Source organism: Cololabis saira, chromosome 1, assembly GCF_033807715.1.
Source record: "Cololabis saira isolate AMF1-May2022 chromosome 1, fColSai1.1, whole genome shotgun sequence".
NCBI classification, from domain to species: domain Eukaryota; kingdom Metazoa; phylum Chordata; class Actinopteri; order Beloniformes; family Belonidae; genus Cololabis; species Cololabis saira.
Window position 1 is genome coordinate 56021428 of NC_084587.1, and position 10215 is coordinate 56031642.

The window sequence follows — 10215 nt, forward strand, 5'->3', positions numbered from 1 at the left end:
GACTAGTCATAATTCCAGTTCAAGATATCTACTACTTCGTTCTGACTAGTCAAAACTTAATTTAAGATATCTAAAAAGGAAGATTTAGATATCTTGAATTGAGGGGAATTAAAGATATCTTGAACTGGAATTATGACTAGTCAGAATAAATTGTATATATCTGAAACTGGAATTACAGCTAGTCGTAATTCAGTTGCAGATATCCGTAATTCACATAGTTGATATCTCTAATTAGAAACTCCATACACATGACTGGCAAAAGTGACGTTATTTGTCCTAGGCAGAATGACGTGGATATCTGAAATGACTATTGTGGACAGGAAGAATGTAATTGTAGATATCTGAAATGCTCTTTTTGACTAGGAAGAATTGAATTGCGGATATCTGCAACACATATCCAGTCTAGCTGCGATGCATGCAGAGTTAAAATTAAAATCTTTAAAAAAAAGGACAGAAAGAAAGAGAGAGAAAAAAGTATACCTTTAAATAATTACAATGAAGAAACCTTGGAATGTGCTGAAGAAAATTCACCAGAAATTAGGTGGTGATTAACAACCGTTAAAACAGGGCAACGCCAAGAAGTAAAGTAATTGTGTAGCATGAGTTTTAGACTAGAGTAAATCAGATTTCAATATAGGCAGAGTAAGCTTATAGGATTCTTAACATTGTGATATGTATTAAATGTAACAGTGGAAATGATTTCCATGAACCCGAAATAAGTCAAAGGAACATGTACCTTTATAAAAGGATTTGCAATATCTCCCCCAAAAAATAAAAAAAATAAATCTAGCCACCCATGAATCATTTGTAAATAGGCTGCGAGTGACGTCAATGCGTTTTCTCAAAACAACGACTCTGATTGGCTGAAACGAAACGCTCCCGAGGAAGTCGAGTGAGGGAAATAAAAATAAAAATAAAAAAAAGTAAAGAAGCTGCCGTGGTTCCGTGAATCCAGTCCGTACCGACGCTAGTAAGAGGTGGGTTTCTGTTGGACTCCATTAAACACTAGAGTGAATACAGCGCTGTCGGGGGGAGAACATTTCCCTCAAAATACACCATTTATGTCTCCGGGACGATAATCCTACATTTCCCATCAGGCAACACGCGAGTGGTGGTCACGTGTCTGCAGCATCCTTACAGCGGAAATGTGCAGACGCTTTTAGACCGTTAAATAATACATCCATGTTTTAGACTGAAGCACAGAAGACCAGTACCAAACAGATCCAGGATCAGGAGATGGACCGGGATCAGATCCAGGATCAGATCCAGGACCGGGATCAGAACCAGGATCAGGAGATGGACCGGGATCAGATCCAGGATCAGATCCAGGAGCAGATCCAGGATCAGGATCAGGACCTGGATCAGATCCAGGATCAGAACCAGGACCGGGATCAGATCCAGGATCAGGATCAGATCCAGGATCAGAACCAGGACCAGGATCAGAACCAGGACCTGGATCAGATCCAGGATCAGGAGATGGACGGGGATCAGATCCAGGACCGGGATCAGATCCAGGATCAGAACCAGGACCAGGATCAGAACCAGGACCAGGACCAGGAGTCCAGCACCAGGACCAAAGCGGACTCTTCGTCCGCTGGTCTGCAGGTCAGTGTTCAGGTCAGTGTTCAGGTCCACGTTCCTCCTTGGTCTCTCTGTTGCTGCTGATCATCCAAACGCTTTATTTTATTGTCAGTAGTTTGAACTGAGCAGCAGAAAACACACACACGTGACCTTTTTATTTTTATTTATTATTTTTGACAGATATATACAGAAAAGGTAAAAAACATCAGGATAACATGCAGTTACAAATGAAGGACAGTAAATTATATATCAAAATAAAATAGAAGGCTTGAGGTTTAAGGAGGAACACAAAAGATCAGGAAATATATTTTTCACATAAGCTTCTCGTTTAAGCCGCTTTGGGGTTTATACTCTGTTTAAGACTGAATATGATATTAATATAGCTTTGAGAACAATTATATTTGGATGTTGGCTTGCAAATTTAGTACAGTGAATATGATATTTAGCCATAATTAAGAGAAGGTTGATCAAATATACTTTGTCTGGGCTGTCATCATTTTTTGATACACCAAATAGTCAGAGGTGGGTAGAGTAGCCAAAAATTGTACTCAAACTTCAGAATAATATGACTCAAGTAGAAGTAAAAAGTAGTCATCCAAATAATTACTTGAGTAAAAGTAAAAAAGTACTTTGTGAAACAACTACTCAAGTACTGAGTAACTGTTGAGTAACGTCTGATTTATTTTTTTAACACAACCATTCAAACAGACAAAAGTACAAAATAATCATCTTCAGGCAAATTAAATCAATAAAATAATAAAATTAATTAAAATTAATTAAAAATTGCTTAAATTTAAATAATCTTAAAGTAAATTCAAGTACTTTAATAAATAATAAAATAAAGAAAATAATAACAGAATAAAAAATAAATTAAGCACAAGTAGCACAAAATTTCAAGCCTTTGTACTTTTCTTTTTTAACCAGCAGAACTAGAACAAACATGAACTCATAGAAACTCTGTGTGTGTTTGAGTCTGTGTAAATGTGACAAAACATGCAAAAACAAACATTTTTCCCCAAGAATCACTCAGTGATGTCATGAGATTGACGCGTACGTGGATAAAAGGGATAAAAGAAAAGTAACAGCTCAACGTAGCCTAATGTAGCGGAGTAAGAGGAACAGTTTCTCCTTCACAAATCTACTCAAGTAAAAAGTATAGTGATTCAAAACTACTCCTAAAAGTACAACATTTCCCAAAACTTACTCAAGTAATTGTAACTGAGTAAATGTAACTCGTTACTACCCACCTCTGCAAATAGTACATGTTGAATGCTCAACTTAAAGGAATAATCAACTTCAGCATTTATAAAATTATTAAAGTCAATCCAGAGAAAATTAGTATATGTGCAATTCCAGAATAAGTGAGATATTGTTTCATCCACATTACCACAAAAAGAACAGAGTGTGTCAATGTTTATCTTATATTTAACAAGATTGGTCTTGACTGGATAGCATCTATGAAGTATTTTAAAAGTAACCTCTCTTACTTTGTTTGTAATAATACATTTTCTCAGGATTCAACCTATTATTATTACATTATTACAATATTATTAAAATTTTAACCTTTAGCAACAAAACACAGTAACCTTCTAGCACCATCCGGTATTGCATCAAACACAATTTAATCTCTCTAGCAGTAACAGGAAAACCATAGATTGAAAGAAATTCTTCATTATTGAGTAATTGACCATTGTCATTCAATAGTTGACTAATTAGTAAAATATTATTATCAACCCATCTCTTAATATATAAAGATTTGTTTTTGAATTCTAATATCTTGATTGTTCCAAATGAAATATTTGTGAGGAGATAAATTATGTGTGTACATCATGGACCAGGATAACAGAAGTTGGCTGTGAAAGTTAGATAGATTCACAGGTAATTTGGAAATATTGTAGTTACATCTGAGCAGAAAATTTAGTCCTCCTAATAAATTAAAACATGGGCAGTGATAAAGTTCCCCCAGTTGAGTTGGAATTTTTCAGGAAAAATCTGATCCATTTGACCTTGAAGGAAGCATTTAGGGAAGTGAAATCTAAGACATTAAGGCTGCCAGAGCATAACTTGTTTATCATCACACTTTTCTTAATATAATGTATTCTTTTTGTCCAAATAAAATTGAATAAAATTTTGTCTATTTTTGTGCATATGTCTTTTGAAATATCAAGAGCCATAGCTGCATATAAGTCTGGAGAGGCCTTTAACTTTAGCTACTAAGGATCTTCCAGTAATGGTCAAATCCCTCTGAAGCCAAAGATTAAATCTCTTTTGGAATGAAGCAATTAGAGAATCAAAAATTACAGACAATCTAGAGTTTTGGTCTTTTTCAATTATAATACCCAGATATTTAAAGGGGACCTATTATGAAAAACAGGTTTTTTTCTTGCATTAACATATATAAAGAAGAGAAGGAGGAAAGCAACCAGATTCTGCAGTGTCTGTACAGCCGCCCGGATGAGCCGTCCAGTGTGATGTGGATCTACGAGCCAATAAGATTCTGCTCCCTTTCATTACGTAACGGCGGAGCGATTTACATCGGTCGGCCTCTGATGCGTGAAACCACGCCCAAAACTAACTCCGCCGGCCGGAGCTTCCGCCATTTTTTCGTAGCTTTGTATCGTGTCATTCAGGCAGCCAATCAGCACAGAGCCTCATTATCATAGCCCCGCCCACTCAGAATCCTGCATAGATAATGAGGTTAGAGAATGGGAAGATAAAGACATGGATCAGAGGCTGAATTTCTAATTTATTTAGCAAAAACAATCAAAAGCTTGTTTTTAAGACATTCAATGCCTGTTTAAAATAGGTATTAGATGCCATAATTGGTCCCCTTTAACCTTATGCTTGACGGGGATCCCTGAGTCTGTACAACTTTTAACTGGCAGAAGCTCACATTTTGAAATATTCAGTTTGAGAACAGTGAGAAAGTGTTTATGACTTTGATTGCATCATCAACTTAAGATTTATCTTTCAAAAAGAGTGTAGTGTCATCTGCTAGTTGAGAAATGGACACTGTTCTACCAGCCATATGGCATATGGGAGTTTGATAGAACTAGTTGTCCCTATTTTCTGGCATTACTTTTGAATGATTTCCCATAGAGAGTCGTTGGTGGTGTCATCTGACTCGGTTTTGACTCCTTCACCTTAATTGGTGCAGATTAGCCCCGCCCCTTCATCTGATTGGTCGATATCTGATAGTTCCTACTTTCTGCCATAACTTTTGAATGGTTTGATATAGAGAGTCGTGGGTGGTTTCATCTGCTAAATGTCCAGTTCTGAAGAATCTACATGCAAGTCATACAAGCTTCCACTGCAGCCTGAACATGCACAAGGGTGGAGGAACCGTTCATTGCTGCTTGCAGCTTTAATTTTTAATTTGTTTTACTTGTTTTTGCAAGTTCTTTGTTAAGATGAGTGGTTTTTAATGGATAATTATCCTCATTATCATATTCAAATATATCTATTGAGGGAGGAGACAGGGAGAGTGTTGTGCTCCTGCATGTGCACTCAAATCCACGTTGATTGTGATGTTCAAAGAAACGCGTGGATTTGGGCGTACGCACAGTTTTGAGAATCAGATTTTTTTTTTTTGTGTACGCAATAATTCCGGGCCCGGATTCACGTTGAAATCCACGCACTCTTTGTACATGAGGACCCAGGACTCAAACCTGTAAATGGGGCTTAACCCACTGAGCTATCCAGGGCCTAGCGAAACTGAAATGTTTAAAATACATTTTTAAGCCCAGACTGTAATAAAGACTATTCTGCACTCAGGGGCAGAGTTGAATGGGTCCTAGCCCCCCCCCACATCCCCATAGATAAAATGAACGTGGTATGTCCTAGGCCTGTGTTGAAAAGATCGATTCTCCGATTTTAAATCGATTCTCATATTAATTCCTAAAAATCGATTCATATGTCTAAAGATCAATTAAAAAAAAAAAAATCTTTTTTTTTTTTTTTTCATCATTATATTACAACTTTTGGTACTTTTTTGTTTATGCCCAAAAAAGGAATATTTTGTTGGACACGAGAATAACTGGTGCCATGTTTTTGCCTTAAAATATGTTTAAAGGTATGAAAACATTAAAGTTTTCAGTTATAATTGCATAAATTGTCTATATTTCTTTGCTTAATGTACTGTCTTGGGGTTACATTTGCATAAATGTTAAAAACCAAATTCTCATAAATGGGGAAAAAATAAAAGCGATTTCTTTCGTCCTCTGTTTCCTCCCTGGATCTGTTTGGTAATTCTGCCCCACAATGTTTCTGAAAGCAGTTCTATCAGCATTCTGGGAGGTGATTGGTCCTTACAGCATCATTAGATGCAATACTTGCTGTTGAATCTCAATATAATACTAGTATTCATATGTTGCATAACTAGACAGTCATATAATTAATGCAACAGCTGAAAAAACAGTTTTATTAACAGTAACCCAAATCAATATCGGATCGAATTGGATCGAATCAAAGCGTGATAATCGATTCTGAATCTTAAGAATTGGAATCTTGATATTTGATATTTATTCTTGATATTTGAATCGATCCCCAGCCCTAGTATGTCCCACACCCCTGTTAATTAGTTTGAGCTTCCATCTTAGTCAGATGACAAAGCAGTGAAGAGTCAAATTGTATCCTCTACCATCCTTCTGATTACACCTTTGATTTGGCACAGTCTGTGAGTATTGTAATATTGAAATGTTTTTCTATACAGTACGCTAACAGTACACTAATCATTTTGATTAGTATGTTTGTTCGATTGTCACTACATGGTTTATGATGAGGTAGCACATTAATCTATCTAATGTTTGGCTGACATTTATTGTTATTTCTGTGTTCAATTCAATTCAATTTTATTTATATATTTATATCTAGTACAACAAAAGTTGTCTCTAGACGCTTTCCAGAGACCCAGAACATGACCCCTGAGAAATTATTACATAAACAATGGCAGGTAAAAACTCCTCTAGTGGGAGAAAAACCATAAGCCAAACAGTGGCAAGGAAAAAAATCCCTTTAAGCCTGGATTATGGATCTGCGCTACACCAACGCAGAGCACACGGCATTGCCGTGTCGCCGTCGTGAACTCTTTGGACTTCTCTGTCACTCCATTTCGCCGTGGTGCAGTACCCCCCGCGAGCGCTAGGGGGTCGCTATCTTTTCCTGAATGGTTTATCCGACTTTTCCGGTCACAGTGAATCAAAGAGATAAGGACAACTATTGTGCAAAAAAACAAAACAAAAAAAATCACACACACGAAGAAAAGAGCGCTGAAAGTTCACTACTGCTTCACGAACCGGAACTGGAAATGCGTTGCTACCAAGCAAACCAATCACAGCCCTCTCCGTCTGCGTTGGGTCTGTGACCTCTTGACGCGTAGTTACAATTTTGGGAGATGCGTCAGGCACGGCGTGGCGTGGCGTGGGGTGCTCATTGCGGCGCAACCTGCGGCGCACGCTTGGGGTCGATTTAGCGCAGAACCATAATCCAGCCTTTAGGATGGAAGAAACCTGGACCAGGACCTGGATCATAAGGGGGGGGCCTCCTGCCGGGTCTGTGTTGCTGTTTCTGTTGCAGTTTCAGTACTTCAACTATAGATACCTAAATTATCCGTATTGCGTCGGGGTCTTTATTGGAGTGTGTATAGCTCGCTGTCTACACTGTGTACTGCACACACAAGATCAGGGCAGAAGAAGTGCTGACTGATGACATTTTGAGTTTGTACAGAATTCATTAAACTAACCATCAGTCATCTCAAGGAATTTCTATAAACAATTTATGATTTTGTTCTGAGGGTGGGTAGCTTTAGCCCTTCACACTTGTTTTGACATATTGAGATGTTTTATCTGAATGCTTCTGGCTGTCAAGAGCCATTGATAACAGAACATGCTTAACATAGCACTCAGACATAAAACTTCATTATTTCACTGCGAACATGACGGACAAAACTTGACTTGAACTGAAAAAGGATTTGTTAGGTCAGCCAACAACAGCATTTAAGTATTTTTCTCTTTCCTTACAGAAACATAAAGCCAAAGAGAGAACCACAAGTTACTGCTGTGATAGGAGGGATAAAGTCCTGACCACTTCACCAGGTCTAAAGGTCCGAAAGAGGATTCATACTGAAGAGAAGCTGTACAGCTGTAAGCAGTGTGGGGCAGCTTTTACCACATTAACTATTTTAAAGTGTCATCAGCGTGTCCACACTGGAGAAAAGCCATACACATGTGATCAGTGTGGTGTGGCTTTTACCCGACAAGGTAATCTAAGGAGTCATCAGCGGATCCACACTGGAGAAAAGCCATACAAATGTGATCAGTGTGAGGCAGCTTTTACCCAACAAGGTCATCTAAGGAGTCATCAGCATATTCACACTGGAGAGAAGCCTTACAGATGTGATCAGTGTGGGGCAGCTTTTACCCGACAAGGTCATCTAAGGTGTCATCAGCGTATTCACACTGGAGAGAAGCCCTACAGATGTGATCAGTGTGGGGTAGCTTTTAGCCGACAAGGTAGTCTAAGGAGTCATCATTGTATTCACACTGGAAATAAACCTTACAGATGTGATCAGTGTGATGTGGCTTTTATCCAACAATGTGATCTAAGGCGTCATCAGCGTATTCACACTGGAAATAAACCTTACAGATGTGATCAGTGTGGTGTGGCTTTTACCCAACAAGGGGATCTAAGGCGTCATCAGCGTATTCATACTGGAAATAAACCATACAGATGTGATCAGTGTGGTGTGGCTTTTACCCAACAAGGTCATCTATTGAGTCATCAGCGTATTCACACTGGGGATAAGCCTTACAGATGTGATCAGTGTGGGGCAGCTTTTACCCGACAAAGTGATCTAAGGAGTCATCAGCGTATTCACACTGGAGAGAAGCCATACAGGTGTGATCAGTGTGGGGCAGCTTTCGCCCGACAAGGTCAGCTAAGGCGTCATCAGCTTATTCACACTAGAGAGAAGCCGTACGGATGTGATCAGTGTGGGGCAGCTTTTACCCGACAAGGTCATCTAAGGCGTCATCAGTTTATTCACACTGGATAAATAATTGTCTGTGATCAGTGTGGGGCAGCTTTTACTCGGAGAGCTCAGTTAAAGGAACAAATTTATACATGTTATGTTCTGAGAAAAAAAGAAGTCTGGAGTTTTGTTTTCAGTTTCAACTGAAAAATGTGTTTATCAGTGTCAGAATATTAGAAAAGTGTCACACAGTAGTGCGTTTTTCATGTGGTTTTTATCACAATATGTACTATTCGTGCTGGATTTAAATTACCTCTGGTCCAGCAATAATTCTAAAAGGACACCGTGACATCTGTATTTCGTTCAGCTGATTCACACTAGATAAGTGAAGTCTGTGTTGTACTGCCCTCATTCTGTTGAACAATTCCCTTTATTTAACACTACATTTTAATATTGAGTCAAAAGCAACTTAAGCATTATATTTCAGTGACTACCATGTCACAGTCTGAAAAGGGACCAAATTAAGAAAAAAGCATTATTGGCATACAATATGTTTTAAGTTCCCATGCTAATGGTAAACTGAATGGTAAATGTAATCAGAGCTTCCGTTGAAGCCCTATACATTTTGCGTTGCTTTGAAAGATAAAAAAACTGTTTTTTTTGTGTTTTTTTTTTTACTGCATGATGCGGCCACGTGTCCTCTCGTTATTCTGCTGATCTGGATTTCTTCAAAGACCCTGTGTGAAGCTTGATGTTGTTTAATTTCTGTATGATTATCATCTAAAAATATCAGATCACTACACTACTGTATATTCGGTGCATATAGGCTAATGTGGTGTTCATCTGATATGTACATAACATGTAGATATGAAGATATGGGAATGCAGATATATGTATGCATGATTTAAATGTAGCATGAGATATGAGTATCTAAAAAATCTAAAAAACAGGAAGCAATTTGTGAAAATGGGAGAATACCAGTCAAGATGTTTGGACGTTGTGTGTGGCGTCCCACAGGGGTCAATATTGGGTCCTAAATTATTCATCATCTACATCAACGATATATGTAAAATATCACAAGTACTCAAATTCATCTTATTTGCAGATGACACCAATATAATCGGATCAGGTGAGAATTTACAGCAAGTTTTATTATCACTTCAGAATTCATCAAAATTAAATACTGGTTTGACAAAAACAAGCTTTCATTAAATCTGAGCAAGACAAAAATTATGATATTTGGTAACAGAAAAATTGCAGGCCGGAGCCTCAGGAGCTGCGTTCTGGCCTGTGTTCCCGGCCCTCCCCCCCCTCTGGTCATCCCATTGCTTCTTCCACCTGCCTACGTGGATGTCTGCTGTTGCTGCTTCCGCCTGCCTGCACCCCCCCCCCCCTCTGGTCATCCCGCTGCTGCTTCCACATGACTGTTGTGTGCTGCTGACGCCCCCCCCCCCTCTGGTCATCCCGCTGCTGCTTCCACATGACTGTTGTGTGCTGCTGACGCCCCCCCCCCCCCCACCTCTGGTCATCCCGCTGCTGCTTCCACCTGCCTGCTGTGTGCTGTCGACGTCCCTGACTCCCCCAGTCTGGCCTTCGGCAGGAGGGTCCCCCCTTATGAGCCTGGTCCTGCTCAAGGTTTCTTCCCTCCTAAAGGGGAGTTTTTCCTT

At 39.0% G+C, this 10215-nt stretch overlaps 1 protein-coding gene across 1 annotated transcript; it reads left to right on the forward strand.

Moving 5' to 3' along the window:
- Nucleotides 1-1434: 1434 nt before the first annotated feature.
- Nucleotides 1435-9000, forward strand: LOC133454372 (zinc finger protein 239-like). Its single transcript, XM_061733156.1, has 2 exons — nt 1435-1605; nt 7601-9000. The coding sequence occupies exons 1-2, from the start codon at nt 1477-1479 to the stop codon at nt 8630-8632; spliced, it is 1161 nt and encodes a 386-aa protein (XP_061589140.1). The 5' UTR covers nt 1435-1476; the 3' UTR covers nt 8633-9000.
- Nucleotides 9001-10215: the final 1215 nt, after the last annotated feature.